Source organism: Hemitrygon akajei, chromosome 23 (assembly GCF_048418815.1).
Source record: "Hemitrygon akajei chromosome 23, sHemAka1.3, whole genome shotgun sequence".
Classification (NCBI taxonomy): Eukaryota; Metazoa; Chordata; class Chondrichthyes; order Myliobatiformes; family Dasyatidae; genus Hemitrygon; species Hemitrygon akajei.
This window is the reverse complement of record NC_133146.1, coordinates 24,064,766-24,085,038: the sequence shown is the minus strand read 5'-3', so window position 1 is coordinate 24,085,038 and position 20,273 is coordinate 24,064,766. Positions and strand designations below refer to the sequence as shown.

Here is a 20,273-nt window from a genome sequence, read left to right as displayed (position 1 = left end):
GTCAAATTAAAGTTGTGTAGAACTGTGTTCTTCCACTGAGCCACAGCCATACCACGTTACTGTTAACATTTATGGTGAATGGTGTAAATACAGTAATATTCAAGTTACTGACATTTCCTGTGGTTAAGAAACAACTACCTGAAACTGAAAATCAAAAATGCTACACAAGCTGGAAAGCTGAAACAATAACAGATAATACTGGAAGCACTCAGCAGATCCGGATGTGTATTCAGAGTTATACTTTAGGTCAATGACCCTTCATCCGATGAAGAGTCTTTGACCCGAAGCATTAACTGTTACTCTTTCTACTGATTGCTGCCTGACCTGCTGAGAGTTTCCAGCATTTGCCATTCTTGTTTCAGAGTTCAGTTGTGACATTGCCTGCTTCACATCAACATGGAACTTATCAGCCAGTTAATGAGAAGGGATCCTCGGGGCATATCAATCCTGTCAGTGCTACTGCTGCTCACCAGCTCTTGGAACAGCCCTGCCGTGCTTCCTTCAATGACACCACTTTGGAATTGAAAGTAACGGATTGAGCAAAATAAAAACACACAGCCTTTCTCAGGGAATGACCTACAGAGCGCTCTGTTGAGGAGCAGGAACTAAGCAAGCATACTATTGGCAGTTTTTAGGATGCTAACCAGCCCAGAGAAAGCTTTGCTGAGAAACGGAGCCATGTAGCATAGGAACGGGTTTTTCAACCATATCTGTGTCAACCATCAAACACACAAACCTGTTCCTATCACATATCAATATCCTAGCAATATCCCCACTCAGATTCTCCTGTCACCCACATACACTTCAGGAAATGTACCGTAACAGATTAACCTTTTCTCTTGAAGCATTTTTGACATGTGGGATGAAACTAGAACACCTGAGGGAAACTTAACACAGTCAAAGGAAGAACATGTAAACTTCATGCAGATAGCTTGGGTCAGGTCCAATCTCTGGTACTGCAAGGCTGTGATAGTAAATATTGGACCATTCTGTCATCTCTTGTCACAGACTCTGTGACAGATCAGTTGGCAGTACCAGCAGTTGTTGGGGGTGGCACACTAGCGTAGCAGTTAACAACACTATTACAGTTCCAGTGACCTGGGCTAAATTCTGCCACTGTCTGTAAGGAGTTTGTACGTTCTCCCCATAACTATGTGGGTTTCCTCAGGGTGCTCCAGTTTCCTCCCACATCCCAAGATGTACAGGTCAGTAGGTTAATTGGTCTCACGGGTGTAATTGGGTGGTGTGGGCTCGTACAGTGATACATATCGAAATAAAATAAAAAATAAATACACTTAACAAGGGCACTTAAAATCTCAGGATATTTATCTGCTAGAGCTGAACTAGAACCTGTTGAATTACAGGCTAGCAGCAGGAACTGAATAACCCAAACTCTGGTAGTTTGCTTGGATGGATTAGCAAACTGATTAGCTAAGCAGCAAGAAATTCCTACATTACAATAACATTTGCCTCTCAGAGTCCTGCTTTGGCTGAAAGCACTTCGGAAAATCCCAAGCAGTGAGCAGCTCTGCTCTGTTTTAAGTCTTCCATACTGATTTTATTTTCCTGCAAATGCCTACAAGAAGCTAAAATATCAAGGTGAGACTGTATAGGGTGAGATATACATAGTTTGGTTATAAATTTACTTTGACTTTCAGTTATTTTCATTCTCCATTGCATTAAAATATTTGGCAATCCATCACAGAGATTAGACTTGAAACTTTACTTTTATAAAATTATTTTTTTACTCATGTACAATAGTTCGGATTTAAAATTCAGCTGATGTAAAGAATCCTATATAATGCACAAACTGCTGACTTAATGTAGTTATTGCTTAGAAACCGCCTAACTGTACTGCTGAATGTTTCTTTCATCTTATTACCAAATAATTTCAGTGCTTTTCCCCAAGCTCTACTCCCTAGATCTCTCCCCACACCCCCACCCTCCTTTCTTCTCCTTCGGAACTCTCCTTAAAATATACTTTCCGAACAAGCCTTCGTGTCATCCACCCTGACGTTAAGTTCTTTGGGATATTTTACATTAAAGGTACTAAATGATTAGAAGCTATTATGACTTATTTCAACCATCAGAGTATCTTAAATTATACTTTGTATTCAAAAAAATAAACAGAAGCACCCTTCTGTCAACAAATATAAATTAGGAGAATAAGTTAACATCTCAATATTGAAGAGTCTTCTTTCAGTGAAAAAAGTACATGATCCAAAAATTCAGCCAGCACCTTGATTTGCAAGAGGGGACTGAATTCTATTTACAACTAAAGGAGCGCATCCTCCTTCAAGGTACTTTCTCCCTTTCCAATGTTATGACTCTCAGTACACTCTGGTGCAGTCAGGTAGCTAGTGAATGCCAGGCCTACTGAACATTGGGAGTTGACCATGACAATTAATGCACAGCAGGATTGGAAGACCAAGAAAGGTAGTTAATTCAATTAACTAACAGAGTCACAGCACCAGAGGGTAAATTCCATGACGGAATCTCATTCAGCAGCACAGCAATGAAGGCAATTGACACAGTTTCCTGACTCAATGGGGCATTCCCCTGTGATTTATTTCAACCAAGTGTAGACGCACTAGTTCAGAAGTTATTCAGAGCAGTCAACGTGGGCAGATTCTTCCCTGACAGGGTCTGTTAATTAAACCAGTAATATTTAACCCAGACGGTCACACAGTAAACCCATTCACTAAGCATCACGACCCTACCTCACTCATTATCTTCATGAAACATCACCACCTTACTTCACCCATTAGCTTGTCCTATTGCTTTTTGCTTCCTTCTTCTTCTTACTTCTCTTCCAAATAACAAACCTGAACTGGCTGGCCTCTTCTCTCTAGAAAATGGAGCTATAAAGTGGATAAAATGATGCAGCAGTTGTAGGGGCAGTGTTTCCACTTATGGACATGTCCAAACCCAAGGAAAATAAATATGAAAGTTACTAAAATGTAGTAAAGGTGATTCATTTTGTGGTTTAATGAGGGGAAATGTTTTAACCCAGAATATTGTGCCAATATTATGCCCCAGTTCCAGTCCCTGAATTTGACCTTATCCAGTCTTTGAGCTTGACATTGTCCTGTCCCCTATCACTGTAGGCTGGTGCAATGACGGTGTGACCATCACATTTAACAGACAATTTATCAAACTTTCAACTTCTACAAGGAAAAGAGCTGCACTTCCCATTTTTATTTCTGCATCTCCAAGCCTTGGGATTGACAGATAAAACTCAAAACACCTCTTCCATTTAAATTGCCACAGATAATGGGAATATTGTTTACATCAGGCTAATAATGCAAAACCACTTTATTTCTGATCTGCACCGACTCTAAAGAAGACATGTTTGTGGAATGCCTGTGAGTTTCAGGGAAACACTCTATTCTACCCATCTACCTCAGAGCAAACAGGTGATCTTCTAGGCAACACAACCTGCACGAGTGGCAAGGATTATGTCCCAGTGTCTGTTGTAATATTTACTGAACTAAAATTGCAATTAAAGTGCAATAACTCTATTCTCACAATGAACTTGCACCAATAAGCGGAGATTCAGAAAATACATGAGTAGAAGATTTGCTCTAAGTACTGCCAATTCCCCGAGGGGATTAACAACCAGAGAAAGGCAGATTCTAGATCTCTTCCCTCTCACTAATTTCTAATGCAGAAACTCTTAGAGTATCCCTTACCTGATAACTCTAAGGTTTACAAGTTCAATATTCTCCATGATATTTGTTAACACAAGTGACAGATCCTCAGAGCGCAATCAGTTGTCACCTTGATCCACAATGAGAATTGAGAACACTGGGTGTACAGTATGTAGACCAGGCCTCTCTGGCTCTTACCTCCACCAGTTTACTAGCATGCTCTCTGAATATAGTGGCATATTCTTTGATATCCTTTTCGTTTCCACGTTTTGCGGCTTCAATCAGGACCAGGAGTGGGACGGTGGTGTCCAGAAAAGAGTCCGACATGTGGTCGATTATTGCTTTCCGCAGCTGCAGAGGAATTAAAACAAGTTGTTAAAGGCAACTTCTCAGTATACATCACCAGTCTCGTAAAGTATAGAGGCCACTTGGCTCATCATGCCTGTAGTAATGGTGATGACGTTTCAGACCAAGACCCTTCATCAGCCCAAAACATCGCATGCTCATCCACCTGCGTGGATGCTGCCTGAATTGCTGAGTTCCTCCAACATTTTGTTTGTGTAGGACATTTTTCAGGAAGGACTTAAATGTTTTTTGTTCGGAATTGGGAAGAATTGCAGATATTTTCCTGCTGCCAACATGTAATTTACAATTAGCATTGAAATCCAAATCAAGATTGAGATGGGGAGAACCCAGAGTGACACTCCCTATACTTTGAGAGACTTGTGAGTCACGTGATTACAGCAGAGGCTGGACCAGCTCTCTTTCTTGCAGGACCTAAACCATCAGATCTTCCTCAGCCAGTTGACAAGGAGTATCAGATACTTTGAACATTGCGCTATTGGAGAAACCAAAGCAGGTCCCAAAATATTTTCTACTTTTGTCTGGTACTGAGTTCTGAAATCTGTCGAGAAAGCAGCTCCTGAATGTCCCAGGAAAACCGAGCAACACAAGCTGACGCTGCAGGTATTGATTGATGAGTGTTGCATTGCATCAGTGCCTCAATGCCTTGCTAACTGATTTCCAACTCAATCTATACAGCTGATCTTTTAAGAGAGATGGAGTATCTATCGAGAGGAATAAACAGTTGATGCCTTGGGTCAAGACCCTTCATCAGGACTGGAAAGTACAGAAGTAGAAGCCAGAATTAGAAGGTGGGGGGAGGGGATGGAGTACGTGCTGATAGGTGAAAGTCCAACCAGCTCGGGGGGAAGGTTGGGGATGGAGGAAGGATAGGTGAGAGTAGGTCAAGGTGGGGGAGGAGGGGTGAAGTAAGGAATTGGGAAGGGATAGATGCAAGTGCTGAAGAAGGAGGAATTTAATAGGAGAAGAGAGTGGACCATGGAAGAAAGGGAATAAGGAAGGGAACCAAAGGGAGGCGATGAGCAGATGAGAGGAAGAGAAAGGGTTAGAAGGTAGCCAAAGTGGGGAATGAAAACAAAGGGAAGGAAGGATGGGAGAAAAATTACTGCAAGTTGGAGAAGTCGAGGTTAGTGGCATCAGGTTGGAGGCTGCCGAGACAGAATATGAGGTTTTGCTCCTTCAACCTGAGCTTGGCCTCATCAAGGCAGTAGGAGAGGCCATGGACAGACATGTCACAATGTACAGAGTACTTGATGAGAATTTTTCAGGCAATGATAAAAAGAAAAGAGAATTTCTTATGCCATGGTAAAATATCTTTACTTGGGGTTGACACAATACAGTAATCTTAATGTTTTGTCTATTGATAAAATATTCTTCCCTTTTGCTATGAGCTGAGTATTACGCACCCTCAGAATTGTTCTGGTGTCAGACTGCCAGCAATTCAATTGAGGCATAATCTCAGATAATGGACCATTTCACTCTTCCCAATGATTTTATTGTTGCAATGTTTTACTTTGAATGAATAACTTCACTGCTGTAAACAATTTTACTAGCTGTTTCTACCTTGACCTAACACTCTTCACACTCTTTGGTTGGAGCAAACATAACTTCAGCTCTCTCCCATCAGGGACTTGTATTGACTGCTTAATGTTGCGAAGTCTCAACTACAATCCGAATGATTAAACGATTTAGATCAGGGGTTCCCAACATTTTTGTTTTATGCCACAGACCCCTGCCATTAACTGAGGGGTCCATGGACCCAAGGCTGAGAATCCCTGGTTTAGATGGAGATATTGGAACCTTTAAACTCATACCATTGCCTACTTTTAGCCACTGAACTAATCAAAATTCATGCTGTGTATAAACCAATTTTAAGAAGTATCTGAGGATGTGCAGTCAGACGCGAGGCCTCCTGTCAATAACTGTGTTGTGAAAGGTACAGCTTTGTGTTTATTCATGACCACAGGAGACCAAACTTGAAAGAATCTGCAGATGCTGGAAATCCAAAGCAACGCATACTAAATGCTGGAGGAACTCAGCAGACCAGGCAACATCTATAAAAAAAGAGTACAGTCAATGTTTTGGGCTGAGACCCTTCTTCCTGAGTCCTGAATCTCTTCTTCCTGAGTCTCTTTTCCATAGATGTTGCCTGACCTGCTGAGTTCCTCTTGCATTTTGTGTGTGTTGCTTGGGAGGTCAAACCGCTGTCTCCTGTGCTCTCCCTCCCTGCCGTACAATTCACAGAGCCTGGGTTTTCCCAGAGCATGCAGAGAGGTTATGAAAATAAGATCTGAGAACTTACATTGGCTCAGGCAACCTCTGTGGAAAGGGAAAATGGTGTTAAATTTTTAGAATTTTATGCTGGGGAAGAGGAAGATTAAACTTCAGTAAAATTTTGTTAAACCAATACTCTCGGGTCTTTGATAGTGTCAGATGAGTAGATTATTTGGACTATTAGCTGTTATTCATATTAATACTCCACATACTTTTCATAAAATGTTACACAGTAGGATGATAAATTTTACAGCAAATTTAAGGAGTGTGGGAAAATTACCAGGTGAACCAAATGCTGATCTACATGGGATTTCCAAATCGTTGAATGGAAAACTATCCTTTGAATATGCTGATTTTCAGATTTGCTGTATCTGTCTTTTACACGTTTGATCAATTTTGGAAACATTGGGCATGAATTCTCTCATTCTCCAGCAGCACCATAACCACTGGAACTGGAGCACCTGGAGGAATCTCCCGTGGAGAACATGAAAATCCATGTTTAGTATCAGAAGTCGGGACTGAGCCTGGGACTCTAGAACTTTGAGAGCTCTCGAGCTTGGTGTCATTCTTCAGGTCAAATTTACCCAAGAGATGACTATCTGCACACTCCTCAGCTCACAAGTGCTAAATTGCCCCCAGTTTTTAGGTAAGTGAGAGAAGCTAACAAAGATTGGAGGATAATAAAAAGTGTGATTAGTGTATGATCAGTGTAACCAGCTGCCTGATGGTCTTCACTGACCCAGTGGGCTGAAGGGCCTGTTTCTATGTTACGTAACTCTGGTCAGGCATTAGCAGGTGTACAGCATCATGTGTAACAACTATTTACATAAACCTATGTGAGTGCAAATGAGAAAAACTTACTTAAGCTTCTGTGGCCATTTCCCCTCCCTTTAAGGTGCATGAGCAAGCTCATAGCCGGTCTGGTGCGTGCAGCCAGCAACTTTCATCCAACTTTGCATTAGAATCCCAATTAGAAACTCCTGAGTAGTTTCTCCTTCTTTTGCCTATCATGCCAATGGTGTTTTGGGCAGCAATGAAGCTCCACCATCTCTGGTGGTGTACATGGCTTCCTTCATCATGTCAGTAGCTTTCTCTTGGTTCATTGTCATCATTCAGGAATACTGTCACACACAGATATAGAAGGTTTCATCATTGCTGTTTCCATAACAATTTTGGTTTACCAGTCAGGGTTGTTAGCCCTGAGCTGAGCCCCCGAACCTGGAGAATCGGTGGACCACCCTTAGTCGGCCCTCTACCGTTTGACCTGTTTGGTATGGGTGACCCTACCAAGAGCCAAAGCAAAAAGCCTTGATTCCAGCCAACATAGCTCTCGTGGTCATTGAGGCACACAAGCCTCCAAACCACGACAAGGTTGTGGTCCTCTTGGAAGTCCTGAGTAGTAGGAATTCATAACTGAACAATTGATATGCAGCATACCTGAAAATGAAAAATGTATAGTAAAAAATAGATGAGGGTAATGTATGCTCCAACACAAAAATTACAACTTCAACCGCAGGGCTTGGATGGAGAATGGGATGGCAAGATTGGAGGGCCATAGGATATCCTGGAGAAATTCATTCTTTTTCAAAGTTCTCAATCCTTAGCCTACTATCTTCAAAATAAATGATTTAAAGCTGTTTCATTTTGCACAAGGGTATTTTGAAAAATTCTGGGAAACAAAATACATTTCAGGTCACCTTACATTCTTCAATCCCACCTTAGCTCTTATTTAGATCAAAAAGAAAACTCTAATTATGCCATTATTATGGATTGTTATTGCAGAACTGAACTTTAATGTAGATTACTGTCTAATTTCACACATTTGCATATATTACCCTGTTACAGCAGAATTAAATTATCTAATGAGCTTACCATTTCAACTCTAAATTAGTGTTCAGGTTTTAACTAAGGGTTCCAGAATAATAATCAGCAGCTTGAAAAAGCTCCAGATGTAAAACTGTACAACCATAACGAATATTATCTGCGTCGGGACCACCGAAAGGACCATCTCTTGGTGACTGCAGCAGCTGTAGCTCAGGTTAGCTGGTCCACCAACAGTCTGGACAAATGATGCCAATGAGTTGTGCTGTGTTATCGCTTTCAAGCAGGTACTTCTGGATTGGTGGCTGAGTGTTTTTTTTTTACTAATCATTGATTAGATGTAGGATTAGTAGTTTGAAGACAAGATGTTGAATCATCTCTAACCTCCCATGTTGAGCCATCCCAAACTGCTGCAACACACACAAAGTGCTGGTGGAACGCAGCAGGCCAGGCAGCATCTATAGGGAGAAGCACTGTCGACGTTTCGGGCCGAGACCCTTCGTCAGGACTAACTGAAAGGAAAGATAGTAAGAGATTTCCTTGTGTTTGCCAAACTGCTGCAGCCTTTTCGGTGATTTGACTGCTGTCGGTAGGGAGTTCCAGTATTTCCATCCACTGACGATGAAGGGACGCAACATATTTCCAAGTTGGAATGATGCATAATTTGGCGGACATGCGTTCCCATGTTCATGTGGTCCTCTTCCTTCTAGCTGGTAGATGCTGTGGATTTGCATTGCACAGAGGGTGACTGCTGTTGTGATCTCAAGTCGTAGCTGGACTACTTCTTGGCAAGGCATTGATTGCCTTTTGTAGAAGATAAGTGGATAATCAGAAAGAAATCAATAATCATACACTGAACATGTTCATGTGGTGTCCTATGCTGGGTTTGATCCCCTTAGGGAGATGGAAAAGAACTCAGAGTAAGTTTTCATTTTGGGTCTGTTTTTCTCTATTTTCTTTCACCTCTCCCAGGAGAAATTGGCCAATTAGGGGGAGAGAGGGAGGGGGGGGGGGGGGGGGGGGGGGGGGAGAGAGAGAGAGAGAGAGAGAGAGAGAGAGAGAGAGAGAGAGAGTGAGAGAGAGAGAGAGAGAGAGAGAGAGAGAGAGAGAGAGAGAGAGAGAGAGAGAGAGAGAGAGAGAGAGAGAGAGAGAGAGAGAGAGAGAGAGAGAGAGAGAGTCTAGTCAGGATAATTCAGCCCTTAATATGGCATAGATTCAGTGGAGTAACTAGACTTTTCCTGCCTGCCCTTTATGCTAAGATGCAAAAGACATTTAGAGTAGCTCTGTGACAAGGCTACATTTCTTCCTGGCCTAAGATGAAAAGGAGTGAGGAGGTATTACAAGAAGTCAGAATGGTAATATAGTTGTACGGCACCAGTGACCCGGGTTCAATTCCAACATTGTCTGTAAGGAGTTTGTACATTACCCCAGTGACCACACGGATTTCCTTCTGGTGCTCTGGTTTCCTCCTACTTTCCAAAGTCATACAGATGGATTGGTAGGCTAATTGGTACATGGCTGTAATTGGGAGCACAGTTCACCGGGCTGGGAGGGCTTCTTACCACCCTAAGAAAAAAAATCACAAATTAACACAGATGCTGAATGGCTTGTAGCTCCAGTAGTTGAGGAGGAGAGTGAGAGATGGGTGAGAGATCAGTTCTTAGACCAAAGAACTTCCTCACCTCGGGAAAGTAGTTGATTATTTATTTCACAGGAAGTCGTACAGCTTTTGGAAAATGCAAGGTAGTGGCCTGAGTTCTTGTCAAAAGCAATAAAAAGTTTCCCAGGAAGAGGACGTCATAGTGGCAGAGGCAGTGCCGCCATTATTTCACAGCACCAGAGAACTGGGTTCAATCCTGACTTGGGTGACGCTTGCACATTCTCCCCACGACCATACGTGTTTCTGCCAGATGCTCCAGTTCCCTCTCACATCCTAAAGGTGTGTGGGATGGTAAGTGACTTACACATTGTGTGTGTGTGAGAGTGAGAGTGAGAGTGAGAGAGAGTGAGAGTGAGAGTGAGAGTAAGAGAGAGAGAGAGAGAGAGAGAGAGAGAGAATGAATGAGAATGAGAATATCTAGGGCCAGTTGCTGGGATTGTGGGGAGAATACCAATGGGATTAATGTAACTGCACAGTCGGTAGCTGGCACAGACACAGGAGACTAGAGGCTGTTTCCGGGCCGTATCTCTCTATGACTCTGAGCCACAGTGGGACAGACAGCCCAGTTCTGTGCTACATACTTTATTGTACTATCAGCTGAAGACATGCTGGAATGCATTTAAATGGCTGAATTTCTGCTGTGATGCTCAGCAAAGTCTGTGTCACAAGGCTTTGACCTTCCCACACACCTCTCTTCAGGCCATTCATAACGTAATCTTTAACTGGAAAAGCAGCTGAAAGGTCTCCCCATCCTGATGTCCTTTAGAAGCTCTTTCATTTCTCTTTTCCTACTGATAACATTCCCTCTGTCCACAGAAACTTGAATGAAGGGTATTAATAAAAAGATGATTGTCATTCACTCCAACAATACACTAAAGTATATCACAACTGTTTCTTCCTGGTCAGGGAATCCTAATAATCTATAAACATGCCACCTCTGCTCTCCCTTTCTGCTCTTATTGATTTTCTGTCATCCTCCATTTCTTTCTCTCACTTGCATCATTTCCAGCTTTGTTTTCTGTATTTGCACTATCAGTTTATTTTGCTTCTTTTCCAGCTTTTTCAAACTCTTTATGTTTTCTATCTCTTTGCCCTTGGTATTTTACTCTCCCTCTACATCTCTCTCTCTTTCCCACTTCCCTTTCTTCCCATTGCAATCCCACTCTCTCTTATCCCACCCCCTCCTTCTCAAATTCTTGGGACTAAGGAATGGTCCTGGGAATCCCAGGACAACAAGATGAACAGGTGGTCTGCAGGCTTCCTGGTGGCCACGCTGAAGGTTGTCTGGTCTGAGAAACACTCCAAGTTCAGAGGGCTGGAAAGAACTTGCAGGCAACCAGCAAACACTTGGAGTGAATGGCCCTAAGAGTAGAGCTTCCTTATAATCCGGTTAGCTGTGATGTACCGAGAAATGTTAACAATTCCCTTTGCCTCATCTAATGTCTAAGGCGTTGGCCAATCCAGAGTCATTCTTAGCTCTTTATTTTGGGTTAGTTTTGTCTGATAAACTAAATCTGGTTTCCCTGCCTGTCAGCAGAATTTGGGCGATAACTCTGAATCAACTGGACCTTAGAAAAATTCCCCTGTTGCAATTTTCATTGTTAGCCCTCTCCTTCCCCAAATGCAATAAAGCCGTCCCAAGTATTCAGCAAGCTAGTCTTGCCGTTATTGGTTGGGACATTGAGTATAAAAGTCAGGAAGTCATGCTGCAGCTCTATTTAGGTCACACTTGGAATACCGCGTTCAGGAATGATTGCCTCATTACAGGAAGAAGATGGACCCTTTGGAGAGGGTGTAAAACAGGTTCACCAGGATGTCGCCTGGATTAGAGAGAATTAATTTCTAAGAACAGATTGGGTAAACTTGGATTGTTTTTGCTGGACTGACCTGGTAGAAATACGTTAAAGTATGAGAGGCATAGATGAGGTAGACAGTCAGAATCTTTTACCCGGGGTAGAAATGTCAAGATCTAATGGACACACACTTAAGGTAAGAGCAAGAGGATTTAAAGGGAGATTTGCAAGGCATTTGAGTTTACTCACTGAAGGGCAAGTATCTGGAATGCGCTGCCAGCTGAGATAGTGGAAGTTGATATGACAGCAATGTGTAAGAGAGGCGCATGAACAGAGAGGGGATGGAGGGATATAGACCATGTACAGATGTAATCAGTTTAAATTGGCATCATGGCTGGCACAGACATCTTGTGCTGAAGGGCTTATACCTGCGCTGTAGTGTTCTAAGTTCTACATGCTAGTCCTACAAATGAAAATCTTTGATTATGTGGCTCACTTTCTAAAATGTAGAAACAAAAGAAAGCAGGTCTACAATTTTAAACTGTTGTTTTCTCTCACAGAACACAAGATACTCTCTAACCTGCAAACTTCCTTCAGACCACAATCAGGACCTGCTTGACTCCAGACTGCTGATTACTGAGGTAACTGAAGAGTTTTAGTTGAAAATAAAGACCATGAAAGACCGTTCCACCTTACAGGTAAAAATAATTCTCCCTCTATAACTCTGAGCAGCCTCCCTGATTTGGAATGATATACCATCTACTTGTCATTCACACCACAAGACTTTCTCCTGTTTCATGGAGTTAATCATATTTCCCATCACGTTCCATCTATGCCTCCCACATGTTTAAATCTATAAATTCTGCAAATCAAACCAAAACAGTTTTAAAATTTGTATCGTTACTTTTTTTGAAACTCTCTTATTTTGCAGCAGAGGTTATAATATTAACCTTTAAATGAAAGTATGAAAATATCTTGAATCTCTCAAAGAGAGGGATTGATACACTCAGAAACATAAGACACTAATCCCACTGTAGTGCTTAATTCATTTATACTTTAATATTCCTTTTTTAAGCCTCTACTGGAGATAAAATTGCACATAAACTTCATCCTTCTCTCCAAAACTTTTCGCTTATGGTAAGAATAAAGGATTACTTACTGAAAATTTTACAATACAAGCAAGCATATCACTTTTTCGCACTAAAACCTGACCTTTCAACTTGGCCTTATATATAAGCCTGGGCAATTAGATTAAACACTTCTTATATATAATACACCATAAAACAGGAAAAAGTAATTGAATATATTTGACAGAGTTGAAGCCTTACTGCTTTTAAATTTTGTGCAGGAGAGTGAAAAAAAATAGAATGGCATATTCTAGGGTAATTCTCCACCTTAACTTGTCAAGTTTTCTTTCCTAACTAATTTGTTGTTAGTTTAGCTCTCTGCGTTGCCTGCACACTATTGACTCAGCTGTCCCTGAAGTGGACTGGTAAGACTCTCAATTGCACCAATTGCAGTGAAGAATGGAATATAAGTATCAGCTTTGCCAATGGTAGCAAAAGGGGTCCTGCAGTATTGCCAATTAACATTTCTTATTTATTCTGAGTAACACAGATGCTTAGGTCAGGATTATTGTTGTGCATCTCAGACGGAATCTCTGCGAGTCTACTGGGGAAGTCGAAGGCGCAATATCTGCAAGTTTGCTGGAGGCTGCAGGCCAAAGATGACCTGTCCTTGGATTGGAGGTTGAGGACCTGTTTGTGGGTGGGTTGGGAGGAACAGAGCTTGTTTTGCTGTTTTGCCTTGTCCCTTATTTGTGATCTGGGGTTGAGAGGGTGAACAGCTTTAAGTTCCTCGGCATAAACATCACCAGGGATCTCATGTGGTCTGTACGTACTGGCTCTGTGGTGAAAAAGGCACGACAGTACCTCTTTCACCGGCTTGTCTCAATGGAAATCTTGGACGAGGGAAGGGTCTAGGATGAAGCAGTGGGGAATCCAGGTGAGCTCCTCAGGACCGTATCCCTCCCAATCAACCAGGTACTGGAGACCCCTGCCTTGGCGGTGCACATCCAGTATTCGCCGGACAGTGTACGCTGGGAAGTCGTCAATGATTCAGGTGGGTGGAGGAGGTTCAGCAGATGGGCACAAAGGGCTGACAGACACAGGTTTCAGTTGGGAGATGTGGAACGTAGGATGAATGTGCATGGATCTGGGCAGTTTGAGTCTGACCACTGAGGGGCTGATGATGCTTTCAATCTCGACTGGCCCGAGGTAGCGAGGGGCGAGTTTCTTGGATTCATTCTTGAGGGGGATGTCTTTAGAAGAGAGCCAAACCTTCTGACCAGGCTGATAATTAGGTGCAGGAATTCGATGGCGATCACCAATCCTCTGGTTGCGGTCGGTTGAGTGGAGCACGGCCATGCGTGCATCCTTCCAGATCTTGTGGCACCGGCAGAGATGGGCCTGAACAGAAGGCACAGCGATGTCATCTCCACGTGCAGAAAACAGAGGGGGTTGGTAACCGAGGGAGCATTCAAAGGGAGACATTCCAGTGGTTCTGCTGACCGGGGAGTTGTGGGCGTACTCTACCCAAGTGAGATGGGTGCTCCAGGATGACGGGTTGTTGGCGGTTATGCAGCGCAGTGCTTCTTCCAAATCCTGGTTTGTTCGTTCTGTTTGACCATTAATCTGTGGGTGGAAGCCAGAAGACAGACTTACTGAGGCTCCAAAGGCTTGACAAAAGAATCTCCAGACTTGAGAAATGAATTGGGGGTCCCAGTCAGAAATGATGTCAGAGGGAATTCCATGAAGACAGAAGACATGACGTACAAGGAGGTTAGCTGTTTCACGGGCTGTAGAGAGTTTGGGAAGGGCTACGAAGAGCACGGCTTTGGAGAAGCGGTCCTCCACGGTGGGTACGGCAGTGTTCCCATGTGAAGGGGTAGTCCAGTAATGAAATCCAGAGCAATGTGAGACCAGGGGCGGCTAGGAACAGGTAGGAGATCAAGCAATCCAGCAGGTGCCCGATGGGAGGCTTTTCCTCGGGCACAAACAGCACGGGCAGAGACAAAGGAGCGAGTGTCAGCATCCATGGTGGGTCACCAGAAATGTCTCTTCAGAAGGGACAGAGTTCGATCGATTCTGGGACGGCAGGCGAAATGAGAAGTATGCTCCCACTGGAGAACCTGAGACCGGACAGAGTCCAGCATGAAGAGGCGACTGGAGGGTGCAATTCCTGGGTCAGGTTGAGTCCGTTGGGCTTCTTTGACTATGGATTTGATCTCCCAGGTGAGGGCAGCCACCACACAGGATGGTCTCGGGGTCGGGAAGGTCCTCCTCAGAGACGTATTAACGAGACGGAGAATCACGCTTGGAGCCAGAACAACAGGTGAGTGTGAATCTGAAATGGCCAAAAAATAATGCCCAATGGGCTTGGCGGGAATTTAGGTGTTTGGCAGTTTGGAGGTTCTTGTGGTCTGTCCAGACGATGAATGGATGTTCAGCTCTCTCCAGCCAGTGCCTCCACTCCACCAAAACAAGTTTGACAGCCAGTAACACCCGGTTCCCGACATCATAGTTCTGGTCAGCAGAGGATAGACGACAAGAGAAGAAGGCACAAGGATGGAGCTTTGGGAGAGCACCGCTCTCACCCCAGAGTCGGAGGCCTCGACTTCCACAATGAATTGACAAGAGGGGTCAGGTTGGGCCAGGATGGGATCGGAAGTGAAACACCTCTTCAGCTCCGAGAAAGCTGAGTCCGCTTCGGGGGTTCAGTGAAAAGGGGTCGCAGGAGAGGCGAGTCGAGTAAGGGGCGCTGCCACCCAGCTGTAATCCCTGATGAAGCAACGGTAGAAGTTTGCAAACCCCAGAAACCGTTGTTTGAGCGTCGTGGGTTTTGGCCACTCTGCCATCACCCTGATCTTTTCGGGATCCGCCCTCACTTGCCCGCTCTCAACGATGTACCCCCGGCAACTGACAGAAAGGACATGGAACTCATACTTCTCTGCCTTAATAAATAGCTTGTTCTCCAAAAGCCTCTGAAGAACCTGACAAACATGGTAGGTGTGTTCCTGAAGACAGCGAGAGAAGATTAGGATGTCGTCCAAATAAACAAAAACGAAAGGTTAATAAAGTCCGTAAAGGACATCATTTACCAGGGCTTGGAAGATGGCGGGGGCATTGGTGAGACCAAATGGCATGACCAAGAGGGGTGTTAAAAGCTGTTTTCCACTCATTTCCCTCCCTTATCCTGACCAGGTGATAGGCAATCCGCAGATCCAACTTAGAGAAAATTGTGGCTCCGTGAAGGGGCTCGAAAGCAGAGTTGATAATGGGCAGTGGTTACTTATTCTTTACGGTGATGCTATTCACACCAGGGTAGCCAATGCAGGGGTGCAGTGAGCTGTCTTTCTACCCCACAAAGAAGAAACCTGCACCTACAGGGGAAGATGAGAGTCGGATAATGCCTGCTATGAGAGTCATTTGCTTCCCTTTCTGGTCGGGACAGGTTAGACAGCAGACTGGTGGGTAGAGGTGCTCCGGGGAGGTCAATTGCACAATCGTAAGGGCGGTGTGGAGGCAGGGAAAGAGCCCGTTGTTTTCTAAACACTTCTCCCGGATGGTGATATTCTACTGGAACCTTGGATAAGTCGGGGGGCTCAGAGTCAGACTAGGTCACGGTGACTTCCACTGGGGAAGAGCTGATTGTAGACAAGTGGAGTGACAGAACGGACTCCAGTTGACTATCCTCCTGGTGGACCAGTCAATGTGGGGGTTATGACGGCTTAGCCAGGGGTACCCAAGAACTATAGGAACTTGAGAAGAAGAAATTAAATTGAATCGTACCTGTTCCCGATGGTTCCCGGAGAGAATGAGAGACAGGGGTGGTGTGCAATGTGTGACTTGGGCCAGTAGTCTACCGTCCAGTGCCCGGGCTTCCAAGGGGGCACTCAATGGCTCATGAAGAATTCCAGCCCAGAAAGCTAAGTCTTCATCCAAAAGGTTTCCCTCAGCACCGAAGTCTCCTAGTGCTGACAGAGGCAGGGACTGTTGGTTGTAACGTAAGGTGGCTTGAAGCTGCATCCGGGTTTGGGGGACGGAAGGGAATGTTGTCTGGCTCACCGGGATACCCCTTTCTACTGGTGAGCCTTCCCTTTTTGGCCAAAGGGAACAGGTAGCACGGAAGTGGCCGGACTGGCTGCAATATAGACACTCACCCGCTCTCGATCTCTGGAGTCGTTCTGTGGGGGAAAGGCTGTTCTGTCCCAGCTGCATGGGTTCCTCTCCCGGGGCAGTGGAAACAGCCGGGCTGGGAGCTACTCTAGGAGGAGGAGGAGGAGAGAGGCTTGTTCTTGTGGGAGGCAGAAATGAGTGCCGCGGAGTGGCCAAAGGCGGGTGACGACCAGTTCTTTCTCTATTGCGTTCTCGGAGACAATTGTCCAACCTGGTGGCTCGGGAGATCAAGGAATCCAGGCTGTTGCCGCCAACTCGTCTCTTACCATGTCACTGAGACCATTCTGAAATACCCCTTGGAGTGCCTCATCGTTCCACACCGAGTCGGTTGCTAATGTCTGGAACTCCATGGAATATTCGGCAACACTGCGTGAGCCCTGACTGAGAGTGAGTAGACATTTGGCGGTGTCTTTACCATGGACGGGGTGGTCAAAGATCTTTCTCATTTCCGTAATAAAGGTGGCGAAAGAAGAGCAGATATCCGGTTGGTTATCCCAAACAGCTGTGGCCCACGCTAAGGCACTTCCCTGATAGATGATATAAGTTATTTTGACTTATCCGTGGAGTACGTGGACGACTGCTGTTCGAACACCAAGGAGCACTGAAAAAGGAAGGCCTGACACTTCCCCAAATCCCCAGTGTAGTGCTCCAGTTCAGGTACGTGAGGCTCTCTTGGCAGGGGTGTTGCTAACATGTAGGAGGTTGTCGTTACAGGCTGTCTGGGCTGGTTAGACAGATATCCAGGAGTGGACGGGGTAAATTGAGTGGATACACGGTCAACCTGGTCATTGATTTTCATTACGTCAGCAGACAGGGAACGGAGGTTCTCCATGACCTCCCAGAGGAGTTGGTCGTGCAGACACAGTAGAGAGCCTTGGCTGGCGAGGGCTTGTTGAAGGGTATTCGTGTCCGCTTGGTCCATTATGGCCAGGTCGTTCTGTTGTAACGAATGAGGCGAACCCAAGCACGGGACACCGGTACAGAGATTGAGTTAGGATGCAAACACAGCCATGAGCATTGAACAGCAAACAGGAGGGAGAGCAGGAAAGCAGGAGACAGGCAGAATTTATCTTGACACAGAGAGACTGAGTTTCACAGGTAAACCTCAGAACTGGAGTAGAACTTAGAAAACTGATCTTGACACGGAGAGACTGAGCTTCACATTTAAATCTTGGTACTGAAGTAAAACTTAGGACACACAATCCTAAGTGGCCAGGAAGCGTTGATTACCACACTGGCAAAACCAACGATCTGGCAACTAGTGGGTGCAAAGCCAGGGTTCTTATGCTGCAGGTCTTGATGAAAACCAGGTGTGCCGCCAAATGGAATTAGGAGAAAATGGGGAATTAACGGTCAGGACTGCGACAATTTTATCCAGTTTGTGGCAGGGAAATGGAAATCACTGGTTAGAAGATGCAGGAATATTCAATGCTCTCAAAAAGTGTATACTTGAGGATGCAAATGCAATGTGTTGATTTGGATGGGTTGTTCTTTCCTGTTCAGCACAGAGATGATGGGCCAAACAGCCTCCAGTATTGTAAGTATTGTAAGATTTTCTACAATTTAATGACTGAACTATCAATAGAAGGGAAAGAATCGCAGCAAGAAAATGTGATGTATTTACACAACATACACAAACAGGAGTTTTTCATCTCCATTATATCCTGTTGCAGAGTAGCAAACAAAGAAACAAGCCTGTAAATTAGTTGAAAACATCACTGAATCCTGAGTTATTTATTTTTAAAGATCAGGGAAAAAAATTGCAAACATGTAATTATTTGTTTGATGTCATAGATGTGTTAATTCATTCACTTTTGATGATATTATACTTAATATTTATTCACAATCCAAAACATGGAAGAAAGAACAGTAAGGTAAAATTATTTATCGTCTGTACATTTGCTTCACTGAGACAATACAGTGTCTATTTTCATTTGGTGCCTTTGATTTTTACGAGTGTTAATCACTCAGTTTCATCAGGTCAGAGACAATTTCAAATTCTTAATCAACCTTTTTGACTGTTGTCCACAAAAAGAGCAAGAAGTCACAATATACAGCATATACACTCAGTGGCCATTTTATTCCGTATCTCCTGCACCTAATAAAGTGGCCACTGAGTGTATGTTTGTGGTCTCCTGCTGCTGTAGCCCATCCACTTCAAAGTTCAATGTTTCATGCTTTCAGAGATGCTCTTCTGCACACCAATGTCCTTTATGTGGTTATCCGAGTTCCTGGCAGCTTGAACTAGTATGGCTGTTCTCCTCTGACCTCGCTGATTAACAAAGCACTTTTTTGTCCACAGAACTGCCGATCACTGGATGCATCTCTATGTTAATTGCACAATTCTCTGTGAACTCTGGAGACTGTTGTGCATGAAAATTCCAAGAGATAACAGTTTCTGAGACACTCATCCAACACCAACAATCATTGTACTGTTAAAGTCACTTAGATGACATTTCTTCCACATTCTGATATTTGGTCTGAACAACTGAACCTCTTGACCATGTCTACATGCTTTAATACATCGAGTTGCAGCCACGTGATTGGCTGATTGGATAGTTGCATTAGTGATCAGGTGTACTCAGTGAAGTGGCCGCTGAGTGTCACTAACACTGAGCAATAAATCAGCTGAGTCCTCCCATAATTTAAAAACAAATTCTCTGATCAATCGAACATTTCAACATAATTAGGCATGAGGTTTGAATGTTTCACTTGACAGTCTGGTCTGAATGACAAGACGTATCAATTTATTTTAATTTATTTACCAATGCAACCTGGAGCAGACCCTCCTGGCCCTTCAAGCCACACCCCCAGCAAACAAAACAGATTCACCCTAGCCCAATCACAGGGGCAGTTTACAAAGGCCAATTAACCTACCGTACTCTATAGTCTTTAGTCTATGGGAGGAAACGGGGGATCTGGAGAAAACTCTCACATTTCCATGGGGAGGACAAACAGAGAACTCCAAACTCTGACGCGCACTGAGCTGTGACAGCATCGTGCTACTTTGCTACTTCATCCGCATCTATTCAAGGAAACTGCCACAGCGTTACAATTAAACCACCCAATTTTCCACTGACAATGTAATGACATGCTCTTGTACACAAAGGATTTGACAAAAGTAATCATGGCTTGCACAGAAATTTAGTTACAGGTGTAATGTGGCAGAAAAATACCTTCATTCAATGCAGCTATTGTGGAGAAACTGTGGGCTGTGGGTGAAGAGAATGTTACAAATTATTCAGTCAAGAAAAATAAACACAGTGGCCACTGTTATTAGGTACACCTGCTCATTAATGCAAATATCCAACCAGCCAATCATCTGGCGGCCACTTTAGTGCATAAAAGCATGCAGACATGATCAATGGGTGTAACTGTTGTTCAGACCAATCATCAGAATGGGGAAAATATGTGACTTCAGTGACTTTGACCATGGAAGGATTGTTGGTGCGAGACGAGGTGACTTGAGTATCCC

The 20,273-nt window shown here is 44.0% G+C and overlaps 1 protein-coding gene across 6 annotated transcripts in view; it reads right to left on the bottom strand.

The window, feature by feature from the left end:
• LOC140715275 (catenin alpha-3-like) overlaps window positions 1–20,273 on the bottom strand; it is a 1,577,100-nt gene that overhangs the window by 720,070 nt on the left and 836,757 nt on the right. For all 6 annotated transcript variants that reach the window (XM_073027216.1, XM_073027218.1, XM_073027219.1 and 3 more), the window contains one exon: window positions 3,849–4,001. In XM_073027216.1, coding sequence (XP_072883317.1) covers window positions 3,849–4,001 — 153 coding nt within the window. The remainder of the gene's footprint in view (window positions 1–3,848; window positions 4,002–20,273) is intronic.